Source organism: Venturia canescens, chromosome 4 (assembly GCF_019457755.1).
Source record: "Venturia canescens isolate UGA chromosome 4, ASM1945775v1, whole genome shotgun sequence".
In the NCBI taxonomy this organism is placed as follows: Eukaryota; Metazoa; Arthropoda; class Insecta; order Hymenoptera; family Ichneumonidae; genus Venturia; species Venturia canescens.
The window spans coordinates 1,868,222-1,889,196 of NC_057424.1; the positions used below are offsets into that span (position 1 = coordinate 1,868,222).

The 20,975-nt window shown below is 35.8% G+C and overlaps 1 protein-coding gene across 3 annotated transcripts in view; it reads left to right on the plus strand.

Moving 5' to 3' along the window:
• Nucleotides 1-5,263: 5,263 nt before the first annotated feature.
• The window catches only part of LOC122409317 (probable ATP-dependent RNA helicase DHX34), a 103,876-nt gene continuing 88,164 nt past the window's right edge, over nt 5,264-20,975 (plus strand). For 2 of the 3 annotated variants that reach the window (XM_043416784.1, XM_043416785.1), the window contains exons 1-10: nt 5,264-6,058; nt 6,486-6,652; nt 9,155-9,361; nt 10,031-10,163; nt 13,032-13,180; nt 15,183-15,415; nt 15,826-16,012; nt 18,942-19,136; nt 19,537-19,746; nt 19,821-20,189. In XM_043416784.1, the coding sequence (XP_043272719.1) occupies nt 5,326-6,058; nt 6,486-6,652; nt 9,155-9,361; nt 10,031-10,163; nt 13,032-13,180; nt 15,183-15,415; nt 15,826-16,012; nt 18,942-19,136; nt 19,537-19,746; nt 19,821-20,189 (2,583 nt within the window). In that variant the 5' untranslated portion in view covers nt 5,264-5,325. The remainder of the gene's footprint in view (nt 6,059-6,485; nt 6,653-9,154; nt 9,362-10,030; nt 10,164-13,031; nt 13,181-15,182; nt 15,416-15,825; nt 16,013-18,941; nt 19,137-19,536; nt 19,747-19,820; nt 20,190-20,975) is intronic. The other variant, XM_043416786.1, reaches the window with a different exon arrangement.

Consider the following 20,975-nt stretch of genomic DNA (forward strand, 5'->3'; position numbering starts at 1 on the left):
CAGTCGTTAATTGAGTGATCCAATTCCAACCTTTTTGTCATGATAAATTTGTACAATGACTTAGCATCGATCGATTCCCCCTAAAATCTTAATCCAACGATCGAATTATCGTATCAAATTAATCGTAACAGAACATTGCTATTCAACGAATGGACACAAACTAGATGAAGAAAGAACGCTTAATTTTTTCCATTCCATACGACCCGATGGATCCGTTTCATCTGACCCAACATTACATCGACCGTAAAGATTTTCTGTGCGTTATTTCATGTTTTCAATTGTCAAACCGTTTGAATCCAATTCGCTTTGTACGAAAATCAATAAATGCGGATTTGATGAAAGCTTCATCAAATTACACCGGCATACAAAAAAAAAGTTGTCTGCGGATAGAACCGGACTCAACAGTCTCTACGTATTTTGGCCCGCTGAATCCGCATCCGGTGTTAGATTGGCCAATACACCTCCAAAATTTTGAGTTAATTTCAAAAAACCGCAAAAATGGCGAAAAAGCATGATAAAAGTGTCTTTGATAAAAGTTGTCTTTGACCTTACTCGGGGGGTGTTTTTTATGAAATTTGATGCGCTGAATCTAAATCCAAGGTTAAATGCGCCGATACATCCCCAAAATTTTGAGTAAATTTCAAAAAACCGCAAACATTGCGGAAAATCACTGTTAAAAGCATAATAAAAGTTGTCTTCGACCTTATTTGGGGGTGTTTTTTATGTAATTTTTATGTATTTTATGCATTCTTCCTGTCACGATAAAAGTAAGTTGATGTTGCTTTTGATAGCTAGTTTTTCTTTTTCAATGTTGCCGCCAAGTATTCAGCTCCATTTTTCGGCAGTCCTACATCTCGTATAGAGTCATTAAATTCTTCTTGGTTGAAGGTTGGGGAGCTTTGCTTTCATACTCAGGGAGGTAATCGTCATCCTCGGAACTTTACGCTTGATAGATCTCGTCAACATCCATGACTATCTCTTATATTATTTGTCTCTATATTATTTTTCGATATTTTTTGGCGTTTTTTTTCTATTTTTTGTTATTTTTCACGATCTTCGATGGAAGTATGCATGCTCGGGACTACTAGCTACCAGATTCGGACTGAGCTGCTCGAAATTCGTAAAGAACAAATTTAGCCGGTTTTTTCTAGGGAAGCAATATTTTATAGACGTACGAGTTAAAATAGACGCCCGGTTTCGGTTTCAGCGCATCAAAATACAAAAACAGCGTACTCGATTTAGATTAATAAAACTCTCCCATACCCATGGTAGCGATTTTGACCCAGTTTTAGCGATTTTTACAGTTTATTGAAAATTTTGCGGGTATGCCAATCTGACTCTAGATTCAGACTCGGCACGTCAAATTACATAAAAAACACCCCCGAGTAAGGTCGAAGACAACTTTTATTATGCTTTTAACAGTGATTTTCCGCAATGTTTGCGGTTTTTTGAAATTTACTCAAAATTTTGGGGATGTATCGGCGCATTTAACCTTGGATTTAGATTCAGCGCATCAAATTTCATAAAAAACAACCCCCGAGTAAGGTCAAAGACAACTTTTATCAAAGACACTTTTATCATGCTTTTTCGCCATTTTTGCGGTTTTTTGAAATTAACTCAAAATTTTGGAGGTGTATTGGCCAATCTAACACCGGATGCGGATTCAGCGGGCCAAAATACGTAGAGACTGTTGAGTCCGGTTCTATCCGCAGACAACTTTTTTTTTGTATGCCGGTGTAATTTGATGAAGCTTTCATCAAATCCGCATTTATTGATTTTCGTACAAAGCGAATTGGATTCAAACGGTTTGACAATTGAAAACATGAAATAACGCACAGAAAATCTTTACGGTCGATGTAATGTTGGGTCAGATGAAACGGATCCATCGGGTCGTATGGAATGGAAAAAATTAAGCGTTCTTTCTTCATCTAGTTTGTGTCCATTCGTTGAATAGCAATGTTCTGTTACGATTAATTTGATACGATAATTCGATCGTTGGATTAAGATTTTAGGGGGAATCGATCGATGCTAAGTCATTGTACAAATTTATCATGACAAAAAGGTTGGAATTGGATCACTCAATTAACGACTGAATGTTTTGATAACTTTTTGACTTTCGATCGAATAATCTATACCCGAGCTTGCCAAAGTACTTTTTTAGTCCTTGAGAGCGATATTTGCATTTAATACAGCAGTAAGTTGAGTAAACATTTCAAATCGTATACTTTTCAGAACGCCTTCGAAAAAATCGTCCAAGTTTCGCATCAGAGTTTTAAACAATCCTTCAAGTGATATTTATGGCAAGAGCCTGAGCCTTTTCTGGGGATTTCTTTTAAAAATCGAAACTTACGAAATAACTAGAACATAAGATCGTTTTCCTCACTCCATTGATTTCAGTCTCAGTGTTTACCGAAGACTTACCAAACATGGCTCATGATAAAATTCATCAACGGGAATGAATAATACACCGAGCGATACGACAATGATCGTTCATTGTATATCCATTGTCAAGCATTCTCGTAAACGAATACAGGATTGATAGTTACGACAAACGAGATTTACGCATAATCGAATTTAAATAATTACTATTCTTGATTTATTATTTAACATAATAAAAAAACAATTATCATATTGTATTTTCATCGTTGTGTTTTGTTGGGTTCAACCGCTTTATTGATAAATAATTTATACAATGCTGCGCAACAACAATCAACGCTTCTCAATTACACTTTTCACGAGCCATCAGCGGGAATGAATAATACACCGAGCCATACAACCAGAGACAGGAGAAAAAAAATGTTCAATTTGTAATTTTTGCATTGATCGAAAATGCACACTCGGAGAATTGTTATTAACAATTGACAGAAACTCAGTAAATATTTCAAATGACATCATCAATTGCCTGAATAATTGGTAATTGATGGAAACTTCATTCCAAATGATCTTTAAATTTTCAATTGGTGGAGGAGATATTACCAATTGACGATGATTTTCCATTGAATCCAAAATGTTCTGCCAATTGACCATAAAAATTCTATATTTTTTTATGTCTAGGTATATATCTTCATAGCTTTCGCTATCTAGGTCGACGGCTCCATGGTTTCCGATGTCTAGATATATCTTTTGCACGGTTTTCGATGTCTAGGTCGACGGCTCCATATTTTTCTACGTTTTGGTCAACGGCTCCATAGTTTTCGATATCTAGGGATACCTCGACATCAAAAACTATGGAGCCGAAGACGTAGATAGCAAAAACTATGAAAACATATATCTAGACATCAGAAACTATGGAGAAACATACCTAAACATCGAAAACTATAGAAGCGTCGACCAAGACATCGAAAACCGTAGAGCAATATACCAAAACATGGGAAAATATGGAATAATATACCTAGACATCGGAAACTATGGAGCCGTCCATGTGGGTAGCAAAAACTATTAAGGAATGTACCTAGGCATCGCAAACTATGGAGCCGTCGACCTAGACATCGAAAACCGTAGAGAAATATACGTAGACATCAAAAACTATGGAGCCGTTGACCTAGGGAGAAAAAACTATGAAAAAATATACCTAGACCTCGAAAACTATGAAGCCGTCGACCTAGACACCAAAAACCATGGAGAAATATACCAAGACATCGGAAAATATGGAGAAATATACCTAGACATCGAAAACTATGGAGCCGTCGACCTAGATAGCGAAAACTATGAAAAAATATATCTAGACATCGAAAACCGTGGAGAAATATACCTAGACATCGAAAACCATGAAAACGTCGACCCAGAGATCGAAAACCGCAGAGAAATATACGTAGACATCGAAAACTATGAAAAAATATACCTAGACATCGAAAATCATGGACCCGTCGACCTGGATAGCGAAAACTATTAAGGAATATACCTAGACATCGAAAACTATGGAGCCGTTGACCTAAGTAGCAAAAACTATGAAAAAATATACCTAGATCTCGAAAACTATGGAGCCGTCGACCTAGACATCAAAAACCGTACGTAGACATCGAAAACTATGGAGCCGTTGACCTAGGTAGCAAAAACTATGAAAAAGTATACCTAGACATCGAAAACCCTGGAGAAATATACCTAGACATCGAAAATCATGGACCCGTCGACCTGGATAGCGAAAACTATTAAGGAATATACGTAGACATCGAAAACCGTGGAGAAATATACGTAAATATCAAAAACCTTGGCGCTGTCTACCATCAATTGGAAATTACTTGGTCAATTAGCAATTATATAACACAATAAGAAAAATGGATCCCATTGTGTTTTCATCGTTGTGTTTCCACTTTATTGATAAATAATTTATACAATGCGCAACAAACATCACCGCTTCCCAATTAAACTTTTGACGAGCATTTTTGTTATTACTGCCATTCCCATGTCGCTAATATTATCAGTATTACTATATATATTGCTTGAAATTCTATTCCGATTCGAATGCACAGCTGTGGCCTCGTATTCCGGATGCCCGGAATCCGCCAACCGAACTAGTCAAATCAAGTACACCTTCGGGTATCTCCGTCGAATCTACTATTGTCAGATTATCGACAAAATAGCAGTGGCGCCATCTTACATCACTTTCAAGAGTTACACGATCCTTGCTTGTTTTTTGGCTCAAATGATTTTGGCCCAAATGGTTTTGGCCCAAACGAGCTGTAACCCTCATTTTGGAGTACAGGTACGGGTTCGTTGCTCGCGTCCATCTTGCTCGGAATCGGGGGAAACGTCAACAGCTGCTTGCGATTGATCCAATCTGAAGCAGCAAGTCAATCTGCTAATACAGCAAAAAATGATTTTTTCATATTTTTTTAATGAACGGCCATCCGACAAACATTTTATTTATGAAATTTCTGACCGACAAACGATTACGATTCGATTAGGCTTTTGAGAAATCATGATACCTCAAAATTGAAAAAAATTCGGCCAACTTCACACAGATTTTTGTTTTTAACTTTTCTAATTAACTAATTTCCGACAGACGTTAATTTCGATCCGAAAAACACCGACAGACGTCCGACTAACGATATGCATTTTAAAAAAGTCAAGAATCCAGACTTGGTCGGCCAAGTTCACGGAGGTAGATCGCCAAGCGCTCGAGGCGCTCAGTGCGGCCAACAAAACAGCACACTTACAGATGTTTTATGTAGTTGGTAATGGAAACCGAGTTCCCGAAACTTTCGACCAATCACAATCGTTTCGGGAGGTGTCAGTGCCAAATAAGCCATATACCTTACGCATTGAGTGTCACCCCCCTGGCTTGAACTAAATCGCTTAACCTCGAAGCATTCTTGTGACGGAATAATGAATCGCAGACACAAATTCCAGAAAAAACACTGTGACAATCAATACGACAGTAATTCTCGTTCTTTGTCGAAAAGGATTAAATATTGCGACCAAGAATCAAAGCGAAGTTACAAAAGCTCTAAGATTCTTCTTGGGTATGATGTTGAGCAAAGAAACAGGTGCAGAGAAAAGGAAGATGAGGCTGTTAGTTGTCATAACGAAAACATGGAAAAGGATTATTCAATAACCAAAAATGACTATGAGTTCAATAAAATGTTTCATGCAAACCCTAATCTTGTGCAAGACACCCAAGACTTTTGGCAATTTGTACGAAAGTATGAAAGCATACAAAAAAAATCGAAACAAATGACACAGTGTTCAGCAAATAAACAGTCAAACTCATCTGAAATATCCAACATCTATGACAAATCTAAAAGTATTAATATTAATCTGAGTTCCAGTTTCGATGAAACAATTGCTTGGGTACTCAAAATTGTAGAACTCGGCAACATAAAACTAAATAAGTTCAAAGATGCCATTCTTCTTTATCTTGATTTCAAGCAAAAAGAAAAGTTCAATAGATTGAAAAAATTACGAGCGGATCAAGCCAATTTACCAGTTGCTCAATACAAAAATGAAATAATCCAAGCAGTTAAAGAAAAAAGTGTCATCATCATCGCTGGAGATACCGGCTGTGGAAAATCTACTCAAGTACCACAGTATTTGTATTCATCTGGGTTTGGAAGAATCGGTAATTATGAAGCTCAACAATGTATTTTTTCATATTGTTTTAAAAGTTACATTATTTTTTAAATTATAACTCATTAGCAAAGTTCAATTTTCAAACATAGTACTGCAAGCGATTTTGACCCGAGAAATTATCCATGATTAGGTAAATTTCTAAGGAATTGTTCAAAACGTACAGTAGATATTTCAGACACTGTCATTCATTCATTAAACAGGTGAAGCAAGGAAGCCAATGAACCAAGCAAATTTAGGCTCTTAAAAATATTAGACAATGCAAAAAAATTGTTTGAGGATGATGACAGTTCACATTACTTCATTCAAACTTCTTGAGCACTATAAAAATGGCTATGAAACTTTTGTCTCATTTTAATGTTTTCTTATAATTTCAATTGAATAATAATGAAATGTGTGAACATTGATCATTTCCTCAGGCTGTACTCAACCAAGACGGTTAGCCTGCCTTTCCCTAGCCAAGAGAGTGGCTTTTGAAACATTAACTGAAAATTGTAACGAAGTTGGATATCGGATACGTTTTGAAAAACAGACAACTCAATACACCCAGATCACCTTTATTACAGAGGGATTACTTTTACGACAAGTATGTAATTGGATTGCTAAAATTGAAAAAAAAACTTCAGCATATTAACCTTTAGAGGACGAAAAATTTGCAGTTCAAATCGACATCTTTCAAATCATGTAATTCATATATAAATCGAATGTACACCTCGGGACAAGTCTTCGACCAAGCAGGGAGTCCCTAAAGGGACCAGTCCCGTCCTCTAAAGGTTAAGAATAATATATATGTGTCGTTCCTAGTCAATTAAACGACGTTGCGATGGTGACCCTCTTCGATTTTTAAAATTTTTGCTTCCTCATAGAGAAAGCTTTGTGACGATGAAAAAATTTTTTTTTCCAGTTTTCAATGTCAATTTGCTCAAAATATTCCAAAAAATCGAAAAATCATATCTAGAAAAAATGTGTGGATGTGCGCGCGCGCGCGTGTGTGTGTGTGCGTGCGTGCGTGCGTGCGTGTGTGTGTTATGGCACTGCAAAATTTAAACGCTTATAACTCGGAAACAGTTTGAGATCCAGGGCTACCGTTTTGCACAGATGTTAATCTATACAAGCTTTTCATTCTCTGATGATTTTATCAGAATTTGAAAAAAAAATACGAATCTGACGACGTTTTGAAATTTTCATAAAAATGGTGTCGACGCTCTAACTTTCGAAAATTTAGAGATTTATTAATCATTTTTTTTTTTTTATTAATAGACTATCATGATAGAAAGGTTGGTATTGAATTTGGGGAATATTGGTTGAGCGGTTTAAATTTTATAACATTTTGAATTTTACGAAAATATGAGTTTTTTTTTAAATCGTCTAACTGTCTTAATTTTTGGAAATTTTGTAAGATATTGGGTATAAGTCTGTACTTCCTCTATACTTTCCAGCAAAGTTGTCGGAATTATTTAATTTCAGTGTAAATAGAAAAACGATGAAAATTGAAAGTTGCAAACTGTTTTTCTGATGGCTCGTCATCCAGTTTTTTTAAATGGATTTGAAGAAAGAGATAAATTAAGGTTCGTAAAAGAAGGTATAGAAAATACATTAATTCCTTGCATCCAAAAGATGGTCAAGATGCACGGTGCGCCATATTGAATTTTGAAAAACCGATTCCACTTTCGTCTAAATCAATCCATTTTTCGAATTTGCGGTTGCCATATTGGTTCCGCTATTTTGAATTTTGAAAATCTGATGTCGAATTCAAATTCAGCGACCCCAAAAACCATGAGGTACTCATTTTCGTCAAAATCAAAGCATTTTCCGAATTTGCGTCCACCATTTTGAATTTTGAAAATCTGATGTCGAATTCGAATTCAGCGACCCCAAAAACCATGAAGTACTCACTTTTGTCGAAATCAAACCATTTTTCGCATTTGCGTCCGTCATATTGGATCCGCCATTTTTTTTTTTTCAAATGCCTCTATGTGTAATGACACAAAAATGGCACGACTTTTTTTGCCCCTATGTGTGTCACTCACAGTGAAGGGGTTAATATGCGGTAAAGGGCCTTGAGATGGTGTAGGTGGGATTGTGAAAAAGATGGCTGCTGGAGAAAGGCTTCAGTTACCTTTTGATCGGTACATCACTGATCAAAATAATGATAACACAATTGGTCTCAAAAGACTTCCTAGATCAACGGAAATAAAAACGCACAGTATTCAAAATAATAAGAAAAAGTCTCTAATGATAGTGAATCAAGTAAGATGTAGAATGTAAGAGAGAAGTTATGTATTTTGAGACTCATTGAAGGAATTACGTGATCTCAAAAGAAAAACAAATCGAAATGATGGAAAAAAAATAAGTTTTTTAATTTTTTTTACTAGAAGTTATTTGAAGCCCATCTTGCAATAAGGCTCAAAAATTTTGTTTTTTAACACAGAATTTTGTGAATTAAAAAAAAAATCGAAAGTGTCTCATTGAACTAAAAAACAATTTTTTAACTAAAAATAGCCGAAAAAGCATTTGAAAACATTTTTCCGTTTTTTAATTTTTATTTAGAAGGAGTGTTAAAAATTTTAAAAAATAACCCGTATTAAGTGACATTATGATAATTGTAGTCAGAGATATACATTTTTTAACCAAAAATCGATAACTCCGGAACGGGTGGAGATAACGAGCTAAAAATTTAGCCGAAGACTTCTTTTTACATGTATAAAATCATATTAAAAAATCAAAAAAATCGAAAAGGGTCACCGTCGTAACGTCGTTGAATTGATATGGAATGACCCATATAGTATACATAATAATACTCTGTAATTTAGACTTGGTGTTTAAAAGCGTCAAAAATTTACTCAATATATGATTTGTACATGGCTTTTAATAGAAAACAGTAATAGTCTATAATAGAACTTAATGACGAACAAAAATTAAAATATGGGATTGAAAGTAATTTTGAAAATACTGTTCTCAATTTATAATTTTTTTTTGAAAATCTGCAGGGCAATTCAATTCCCTGCTGTATACTTTACCATGAAGCAAAAACATTTTATATGAATTGAAAATTTGTTATATCAAATTAAGTTTCCATCATTATAAGGTTTCAGGGGATGCAGATTTGGCGCAATACAACGTTATAGTATTGGATGAAATACACGAGCGTCATTTGTACGGAGACTTTTTATTGGGCGTCATGAAGTGCATAATTCATCAACGCCCAGATCTCAAATTGATCCTCATGTCTGCTACCATTAATTTACAATTGTTTAGTAATTACTTCGTGAGTGAAGATGTTCGGGTGATCCAAGTTAGTTTAACACTCGAATAAAAATCATCATTCAAAGCAGTGTTCTGAATCAGGGGTTGAAGACATCGATTTTTTGAAGATTTATTTTCAAGTGAAAAAAATTCACTGGCTTGTAATTTCGACGCATTCTTCATTCCGTGTTTCAACAACACACAATAAATCTATCGGAACTATCAATTTTTTAGCCAACGTAAAAAGAATCAAAATTTACGAATAGAATATTTATGTAAAAGTTATCAATTTTTGAGTCTAAACTTATGGACGTTATTTTTGAAGACTTCCAAATTTAGTTAATTTTTTAAAATATAGTTTTGATCTTGATAGGATGTACTAAGTTCAAACTTTGATTAAAGTGAGATAAAAGAGGCATTCATCACACTTTTTGCAATAAATAATGCCCGCTATAAACACTTGAAAAATTTTCAATTGATTTATGATAGTTGGTAGACTACTATAAAAAAATAATTTAATTTTAGTTGGTAGACCTTACAATTTTTTGTCATGTGTTACAACGGATTAAACGAATCAAAAAAACACTTCCGAGAAAACGAGGTATTGTTTCATACTTCCATTATCGATTAATACGAAAAAAATCATTTTTTGACCCTTCGAGCCAGACCACTGCCCTGAATTCGTGAAGCATGAATATGATTCCATTTTTCTTTTCAGGTTCCTGGACGATTGTATCCCATCGAGCTGATTTATAAACCCATTGCTATTGTCGATGCTGGCATCAAGTCTAGTCGTTTTAATCCCGGTCCGTATGTCGGAATAATGCAAGTTATCGATCACAAATATACAGGTATTCTATAAAAAATGTTTAGAGAAAATTACATGGAAAAGTGGAACATGAATAAAAAACTGAAGAAATTACAAAAATAAAAAATTTGAAGTATATTCAAATTGATACATTATGATACGTGTGGTCTATTATTGCACGACGTGAAGTTAGCACACCAGAGCGTATAGCGAGGGTGCTAAATGCCGTACTATAATAGAGCAGCTTAATTCACGAGTATCGTACACTATTTTTTCACCACACATGCACTGAAAATTCAACCTTCCGATTTCGGAAAGTTGAACGATTTCGGAATGTGTGGTGAAAAAATAGTATCAAGAGACGCGGTAGCGGCTCGACGCCAAGTATTAAAAGGAAAAACTGCAGCGCAAAAGAAAGGCCAGCGCGAGCCCTGCCGCTACTCTTATATAACACGAATATGCCGGTTTTATGACGTCACAGAATTTTCAAATGGCTCTCACAAATAAACCATTTCATAAAAGAACTTGAAAATTTGTGACGATTTTTTTTCGATTTTTCTCTTTCCATTGGTCTTTGTTGCAAGTAAATCCGTCCAGTAGATCCTGAGATATGTAACGTTAGTGATTTAAAATCCATCATTTCGGGAACTTTGAATTCTTAGAGACAGACGGGCGTAAGTTAAGCATGTTTACGTTTGGACTTACGTCCTTTGCACGATTTCTTACGTTTTGTCACACTCTACGTCACGCACTACGCTGAACGCGGCTACCCCCTCTCACTCTGCGTCGCCGAGCGAGAGAGACAGAGAATGGGCGCACAGCGGGGGCAATACCAGCTCCTGGTTTGCGCATAAAATATGTATATAATTATATAATATATATTTTATTTATTAATATTAATTAATAATAAAATATTATTATAATAAATATTTTATTATAATTAATAAATAATATAATATATATATATTATATTATCAAGAGACTCGGTAGAGTCTCGGGACAAGTACATTGACAGCTCTGTCGTCTGCTGGCCTGAGGCTCTCGCCGAGTATACTTTCTCTGAATAAAACGATTCGCCGTGGTGGGGGTAAAATTGGCATGTCATATTGTTCAAATACGAAACTCATAAGTCATCTGAGGCTTCGAAAATTGAACTGGAGATTAATTAAAATTTTGGAAATAAAAAAAAATGAGATCATTTTCTAACGTAGCCAAGTACAGTGAATGAATTAAGGTTCTTGTGGAATTCATTCGTGTACACTTTTAGCCCTAATCCCTCACTTATTCAGAAAAATTTTTCAGCAAACGTCACAGAGCAACAAAGGTTTCTCGAATGATTCTGCAATTATTAAGAGATTATCATCTGTTTTTATGCTAGCTCGGGTTATAAACTTAAAACAGTTTACGCGTACAAGTGCATGCATTGTATCTATACGATGAACTGCACAAATTCATTTTCAACATTACACACAAGCTTGGCGTGCATGGTTTTCAATCGGAAGCTCGGCGAAGGAATGCCTCATCCGTCCATATATTTGAAGAAAACTTGATGATCCTCTCATGTAATTGTTTTTTAATTTGCCATCCCTTTTCCATCCAACTATTTTATTGAGTAGTTCGACGTGAGATCCCGCGCTGTGTACACAAAGAAAAATATCTATTCTTGACTAGTTTGACTGATAAATTCATTACTCCAAATGTTTCGTATTCAACGCGTTTTCTTTTCTCAAATCAATGTTTACACAGCTTACTTCTTTGTTCATCCATTTCAATACTTGTGTAATTCATCCAATCATCTGCCCATTTGGTAAAAAAAAGAGTGTACGGACAAACGAGTGAAAGTGACGCGTGGATAAATTAAAATGCGTATGGGCATGAAAGAATGGCCGTATCTATCCGTACAAGATAAAGGCATATAAAGGGATTGATTGATTTCATTTCTTTATCCGTTCGTTTAATTGTTCAATTTTATCCACAAATTTCACCCATCTGTATTGTTTACCAAATCATTATATAACAGGGCCCCTCTTATTTTATTGGGGGATCGGTTTTTTTCACACTCGTTCATACAATTCTAATTAATTATTGTTTTCATAGTAAATTTGAACAATTGTCTCTTCCCGAGCTTCCGATTGAAAACCATGCACGCCAAGCTTGTGTGTAATGTTGAAAATGAATTTGTGCAGTTCATCGTATAGATACAATTCATGCACTTGTACGCGTAAACTGTTTTAAGTTTATAACCCGAGCTAGCATAAAAACAGATGATAATCTCTTAATAATTGCAGAATCATTCGAGAAACCTTTGTTGCTCTGTGACGTTTGCTGGACAATTTTTCTGAATAAGTGAGGGATTAGGGCTAAAAGTGTACACGAATGAATTCCACAAGAACCTTAATTCATTCACTGTACTTGGCTACGTTAGAAAATGATCTCGTTTTTTTTTATTTCCAAAATTCAGAATTCCTACAGGAAACGTAATTCATTCACTGTATATGTTACAATAGATCTCATATTTTTTCACAGTTAAACATTTTTTTAAATTTATTTATTGCCAATGCGAATATAGAAAATCATTTAAAACGACGGTCACGACCTTTTAATACTTGGCGTGCCTTTTTTACTTTTTGAAGTTTACGATACTCGTGAATTAAGTTGCTCTATTATAGTACGGCGTTTAGCACCCTCGCTATACGCTCGGGTAATAATTCTGCCCGCGGTTTGAAGAAGTCTACTTTCCCTCCCTAGGTGCATAATATACTATTCTTTTTTTAATGTTTCATGAATATAAATAGTGGAGTGTATACTATTTTTCACCACACATGCATCGAAAATTCAACCCTCCGATTTCGGAAAATTGAACTTTCGGCGCAGGTGTGGTGAAAAATTATATATTTCTCATTATTTCCAGCTGATGACAAAGGTGACTTGCTTATCTTTCTGAGTGGTATGAACGAAATAACGGCGGTCGCAAATGCTGCTAAAGATTACGCACAGAAGAAAAATAATTGGATTGTTCTGCCATTGCATAGTACATTACCCATAGCAGAACAAGACGAAGTTCGTACCAAAATCGTTATAAAAGTTTTACGACGTTCCAACGTCAGAAAATTATGTTTTCTTCATACCTCGGTCGAAAGTACGCACTTTCGGCCCCGATTTCAGGGCCGAAAGTTCAACATTCCTGCATTGGTAAAAAAAAAAACACGCTCGCTGTGACAGCGGGAGCAAAAATTTTTCTCTGCACACCTTAGTCGAAAGATAACATTTCTGCGCTGTCAAAACTGCATGCGCTTCATTTGTCTCGGCGGGAGCAAAAACTTTTTTCTGCATTCCGAAAGGTTTGACGTAATTATTTTTTTTACTTTTGACGTTTGACGTTTGAACAGATATTGCTTACGTGTTTTTTGAAAGGTTGTGTCTAGTCATCTGCAAACCGTACGAATAAGATTATGTTATTCATTCGGAAATATGTTATGGAAATGCCATATTATTTCCAAGCACTATTATCAAAACAGTACAAATCCGAACGAATAATATACATTTATCCTTCCAGATAAAATCAATGTGAAAGCCAAAAATAAAGTGACCAGGCTGATAAAATGAATATAGTCGTTCGGAATAATGATTTATTTTCAGCTTCATAGGAATGCAAATATTCATATTAATTATCTTTGCTAATATCTTGTTTTTTTGATGCCTGCCCCCCCGACCAGCAGCACTCGCTTCGCTCGTGCAGCAAATGTCGGGGGCAGGCATCAAAACATCTTCTATCGATAGTTGCGTATTTCGGAAGAAACGTACTTTCGACCGGCTATGAAGAAAAATAGTATACACCATACGGGCAGAAGTTTGATAGCCCTGAACTGCGCGTCAAATGCCCTCGGCTTCGCCTCGGGCATTGTGACGCGCAGTGCAGGAATATCAAACTTTCTGCCCTTGTGGTGTAATATACTATTTCCCATCGACCTTTGGATTCATTTAAAATTCAAGGCTATCAAGATGATACAGAATTTTTTTGAGACCAAAAAATTTGGTGAAAAATTTTTGATAAATGACAAGATGAAAAATTTGTACAAGCGAAATAGTATATTACACCACAAGGGTAATTTTTCTTCATACCTCGGTCGAAAGTACGCACTTTCGGCCCCGATTTCAGGGCCGAAAGTTCAACATTCCTGCATTGGTAAAAAAAAACACGCTCGCTGTGACAGCGGGCGCAAAAATTTTTCTCTGCACACCTCAGTCGAAAGATAACATTTCTGCGCTGTCAAAACTGCACGCGCTTCATTTGTCTCGGCGGGAGCAAAAACTTTTTTCTGCATTCCGAAAGGTTTGACGTAATTATTTTTTTTACTTTTGACGTTTGACGTTTGAACCGATATTGCTTACGTGTTTTTTGAAAGGTTGTGTCTAGTCATCTGCAAACCGTACGAATAAGGTTATGTTATTCATTCGGAAATATGTTATGGAAATGCCATATTATTTCCAAGCACTATTATCAAAATAGTACAAATCCGAACGAATAACATACATTTATCCTTCCAGATAAAATCAATGTGAAAGCCAAAAATAAAGTGACCAGGCTGATAAAATGAATATAGTCGTTCGGAATAATGATCTATTTTTAGGTTCATATAGGAATGCAAATATTATTAATTATCTTTGCTAATATCTTGTTTTTTTGATGCCTGCCCCCCCGACCAGCAGCACTCGCTTCGCTCGTGCAGCAAATGTCGGGGGCAGGCATCAAAACATCTTCTATCGATAGTTGCGTATTTCGGAAGAAACGTACTTTCGACCGGCTATGAAGAAAAATAGTATACACCACACGGGCAGAAGTTTGATAGCCCTGAACTGCGCGTCAAATGCCCTCGGCTTCGCCTCGGGCATTGTGACGCGCAGTGCAGGAATATCAAACTTTCTGCCCTTGTGGTGTAATATACTATTTAGTTGTGTTCTAACAATGCTGACATTGGAATCGTTTGAAAAATTGGAAAAAACACGTCTTTTTTGATTTTATGAATTTTATCAACTATTCGTGTAATGCATATTCTGTTAGGTTTTTGACTATCCCCCAGATGGCGTAAGGAAATGTATAATTTCAACAAATATAGCAGAAACTTCGATAACTATTGATGGAATTAGATTCGTAGCTGACAGTGGTAAAGTTAAAGAAATGAGCTACGATTCAACTTGCAAAATGCAAAGGCTCAAAGAATTCTGGATAAGCAAAGCCAGTGCCGAGCAGAGAAAAGGCCGAGCTGGCAGAACAGGACCCGGAGTGTGTTACAGGTATTTTCATCGTATCTTCTAACGAATATTTTTAGTAACGATTCAAATCAAAATCATAATTCCTAGAATATTGATTATTTTATTGCTAAAATTGTGTTTACAGAAATGGCACATTGTTATGAAATGTTTCATATGTGGAATTCTCACATTTTTAAAAGCCAAATTTTTCAATAATTCTATAAGCCAACTTATTATAATATATACTTCATTTTTGCGGATGGTCCGATAATAATAGGTGGTTAAAGTATATGCCCCGATTGCAACTAACCTTTTGCTTTAACACAATTGTCAAATTTACGCGTTAAAAAAAAAAACTTGTCTCGATCGTTTCAGATAAATATAAAAACCGTAATTGAAACTTAGGAACATGAAATTTTATAATAAAAAATTTTTATGATGAAAAATTGCAGAATCTACTCAAAAGAAGAATATTCACAACTAGAAAACTATTCAGCTCCCGAAATACAACGAATTCCACTCGATTCTCTGCTTTTACAAATGATGGCGATGGGTCTTCCGGACGCTCGTAAATTTCCTTTCATAGAAGCACCACCTTCCGAAAGTTTGGAAATTTCAATATCGTCATTGAAAGAACACGTAAACACGTCAATTAGTTTTTTTTCACCAATTAGTTTTTCAGTTTCACTAAATAATTTAGTGGAGGGTACAAAGATTATCAATATCATAAATTTCTTAACGTTTCTATTCATATGTGGTCAAAATCTTTTATAGCACCGCATGACCTAAACCCTCTATTATACAGGGTGTCCCATTTTAATCTTACACCTGACTTTTTTCGGAAAATATTGCTCGGATCAAATATTGTGTGGAACAAAACTTTTAGGGGTTGAAGGGGGACGTTTGATAAAAATTGGTTTGTGGATCCAAAATTCAAAATGGCGGCATTGGAATGGCTGACATGTGTTTTTCGAATGGAAACATAAATTTTTTTCATCACCAAAAAATTTTTCAGCGCAAAACCAACAACTTTAGTTGGAAAAATTTTTTGATTAAGTTCATATTTTTTAAGTGAGAACATCATTTTCAACTATTTTAGAGGTATCCAGGATGTACCGCGAAGAGATCTTTAACGTACCAAGTGCAAGTGCGTTTGCGTGTAAGGAGCATATCAACGATTTCGTTGGGACTGAAATCAGCCATTATTGCTAATTTTCAGAATTTTCCTCTAATTTAAGAACTTTTAAAAATTTCGAGAATCAAGAATTTTTCTCTGATTTGAGAACCTTTACAAATTTTCGATTTCGTCTCTTGTTGTTTCAATCAATTTTTCATCCGTGGGCGTTCACAATGACTTCTAAAATAAAAAATTCTTCTCTGATTTAAAACTCTAAAGTAAGAGAACTACGCAAAGTCAGACTACGTCAGTACTACCAATGATGTTTTCTGTAATCTTATACAAAGTGAACTTACCTTTAATCGTACGCAAGGCTTACGCTTAAAGATAAGTACACGCAAGCGAGGCTTACGCTTAAAGATAAGTTCACGTAAGCGAGACTTACGCCTACTTTTGAGTTGTAAATCAGAGAAGAATTTTTTATTTTAGAAGTCATTGTGATCGTCCACGGATGAAAAATTAATTGAAACGTTTATCTTCTGACTCCGCAGCCATTAGCAAGAGACGAAATCGAAAATTTGTAAAGGTTCTGAAATCAGAGAAAAATTCTTGATTCTCGAAATTTTTAATAGTTCTTAAATTAGAGGAAAATTCTGAAAATTAGCAACAATGGCTGATTTTAGTCCCAACGAAATCGTTGATATGCTCCTTATTTTAGGGAGGTGTCGGGGCAATTACTTCCGAGCTGAAAATTTGTATCGACGTGAATATCCTGATCGTCGTCACCCATCACGGCTGACAATCCAAACCCTTGAGCAGCGAGCGAGGGCAGGTCGGATGATCCGCCACCGTCGACATTTCCCAAACGTCAATAATTTTGGTGGATTGCATGAAGCCCGAAACATGGCTATTTTAGCCATGATAGCAATTGATCCTCATTTGAGTGCCAAAGTGATCTCGGAACGACTGGGGTTTCCCAAATCGACAGTGCACCGTGTATTGAGAGGTGCGAAACTTCACCCGTACCGACTACAATTCCACCAAGACACTCCTAATCCAGATCCGTTGCGAAGGGTGGCGTTTTGTCGGTGGGCGTTGAGACAAATCGAGCGATCCAGGGACTTTTTTCGATACGTTATGTTCAGTGATGAATCCACTTTCAACAACCGTGGTCAAGTGAACCGATGGAACTTTCGGTATTGGTCTGATCAGAATCCACATTGGTTGAGACAGATCGATCACCAGCATCGATGGAGTTTGAACGTATGGTGTGGTATTATGAACGGGCAATTAATAGGTCCCCATTTTTTCGAGGGGAATGTGAACTCTGTCCGTTACCTTCATTTTCTACAAAATGAACTGCCTCTTTTGCTAGAAGATCTGGATTTGGAAACACGTCAACAGATGTGGTTTCAGCAAGACGATGCACCCGCTCACTGGGCTCATGTTGTTCGAAATCATCTGGATACAACATTTGGTCGAGACGGTCCTGTAAATTGGCCTCCAAGGTCACCAGATCTTACGTCTCCTGATTTCTTTTTGTGGGGGTACTTAAAAGACGCTGTCTACCGTCAAGCTCCAACAACACGAGAGAACATGAAGGAGCGGATAAGAGCTGCCTGCCGTGCGATCCCGAGAGATGTTCTCCTACGCACGGTTGATGGTTTTGAGAGAAGAGTTCAGGCATGTTTAAACATGAATGGAGGGATCTTTGAACATCTCTAGGGAGGGATCAGAGTACACTCACAAGGAGGGTTTGGAGTCCGAAAATACTGCGGTAGTGACGAACCGCAGAGACCTAATCCTTGTGAGCTCGTACCTATGGGCATAAAGGCATTGCATGCCCCTCTTTTTAAAAAAAGTTGAAAAATAAAATGAAAATAAAAAACACACACACATGCACCTCCACGTATGCACGCATATGCAGACGCACACGCAAACGCACTTGCACTTGGTACGTTAAAGATCTCTTCGCGGTGCATCCTGGATACCTCTGAAATAGTTGAAAATGATGTTCTCACTTAAAAAATATGAACTTAATCAAAAAATTTTTCCAACAAAAGTTGTTGGTTTTGCGCTGAAAAATTTTTTGGTGATGAAAGAAAGTTATGTTTCCATTAGAAAAAAACATGTCAGCCATTCTAACGCCGCCATTTTGAATTTTGGATCCACAAACCAATTTTTATCAAACGTCCCCCTTCAACCCCTAAAAGTTTTGTTCCACACAATATTTGATCCGAGCAATATTTTCCGAGAAAAGTCAGGTGTAAGATTAAAATGGGACACCCTGTATAGCACGGCGTTTAGCACCCTCGCTATACGCTCGGGCGCTAACTTCACGCCGTGCAATAATAAGCAGCTTAAGTCACACGTATCGTAATATACTAATTTCTGCATTTCGGCTATTTGTAATTAATCGATAACTTTTCAAATTTCACTCAACTTTTCTAGGGTGCTTTGACCGAGGATGAAAAGTTAACATGCATAGGAAAAACACTTTCGAGGCTACCAGTTGATATTAGTATAGGCAAAATGTTAATAATGGGTTCGATATTCCATCAAGTCGAACCAGTACTTTCAGTAGCAGCTGCACTTAGTGTTCAAAATCCATTTGTGAGCAACGCTTTCAAGGATAAAGAATCTGAGGTATTTGAAAAACTCCCCGTTAAGAAAATTTACGAAGCAATATTTAATTTTTTTTTAATGTGAAAGTTGAGAAAGAAAGCAAGTTTTATGAATTTGGCAATGTCTCACTGATACGTCCCTTTGCTAATCATTTCATATTCAGTGTAAAATGTGTGAAAGAAATATCGTTCAGCTATTTGAATAATTTAAATTCTACGTATATTTGAAGAAAAAAAACAATAAAACAAAAGTGTGAAAGATCAAATTATTTCATTATTTGCGTTCATTTAAATCATATTTGGTATAATTTATAAAAAAATATCAAAATAAAGAAATTGCAATGAAGAACGAATTGTATAAACCCTCGATGATTTCAATTATTTACCCAAAAATTAAGGTATTAATTGTTCTCGTATTGCAGACTTTAAGAAAAAAATTAGAGTCCGATCATGGGGATCCTATAACTTTATTGAACGCATACAAGGAGTGGCTGAAAATCAAGCAAGAAAATAGTGATGAATCCAGATCTGGTTGGAGCTCCAGTCGAAAATGGTGTAAACGACGAGGCATAGAAGAGCAAAGATTCTATGAAATGACAAAGCTGCGAGCCCAATTCAAAGAATTACTCCACGTCAGTCAATTTGGATATTAAAAAAAGGCAAATATTGGACTTTATAGCTCAAACATTCATTTTCATATTTTCAGGACTGTAATTTACTGAAAAACTTATCAGAATCGAAAGTTGCGGTATCGAGTGCAGAACGTTCGATGAGGCACGGAGAATTGAAATTGTTAAAGTCTCTCAAAAGGAATTATAGCCAATCGGCTGAACGAAAACGAAAACAATTGAAACTCGAGATACATGACATTGAAATCGAGGATGACGAGAAAAACGACAATGAAATTGATATTAAAGATGTTGAATTTCGTATGAAAAACGATTCGTCACAAGTTCAACAGTTATTAGCCGCAGCAACTGCCTGTTCATATAAGGATTTAACGATACTCAAATTGATTTTGTGCAGCGGATTATATCCACAATTTGCAGTGGCGGACGAATTCAATTACTGCAAGGTAATAAAGAATTTTTTAATTCACGTCACATCGTGTATGCAAGCTTTTTGGGCACATATTCTCAATTTGTTTCCATTTCAAATTTGTTGCCGTTATTTTATTGAAAGCCACAAAAGTCAAATTCATTCCCTCGAATTGTTTTAAGATTCCGGAAAAGCTATTATTTCTGTGGGCGCCAGTCGCCAAAGCGATACAATGGAAGGGAAAGAATTCGACAAGTTGAGACGCTTAGCTATATTAGCGGGATGGGCGAAGTCAGGCAGGAATAGAAATTAAACACTTCAATTATCTTAATTTCTCGAAATATATTCCGGGTCTTTTACACTTCCATAACAAAAAAAACTTTGAACAAAATGTTTAAAAAACATAATGAAATTTAATATTTGTCGGGAGATGTCTCTAGTTCTTACTTAATGATTTGATTAGAGACATCTCCCGACGAAAATTAAATTCCATTGAGTTCATAATATATTTTAGTTTTTTGTGAGATCACATTTTTTTTATTATCACCTTCATTCTTTGTAGTGTCATTCAACTTCGACAATTATAATAACATTTTTATTTTTGTATATAAATGACTTACCTACCATCAATCAATATTAACCATAGGAATCGAATCTCGAGGGAGTAGTACTTGACAATTAAATAGTTTCTTATCTATCTTAATTATATTTCATCTATTTTATTTCAGTCTTTTTAAAGTTTACTGCTATTTTCTTAAGAAAAGGAGTTTGAAGATAAATCATTTTCTGGAAACGAATTTTTTACAATGTTGTTTTTTTCTGA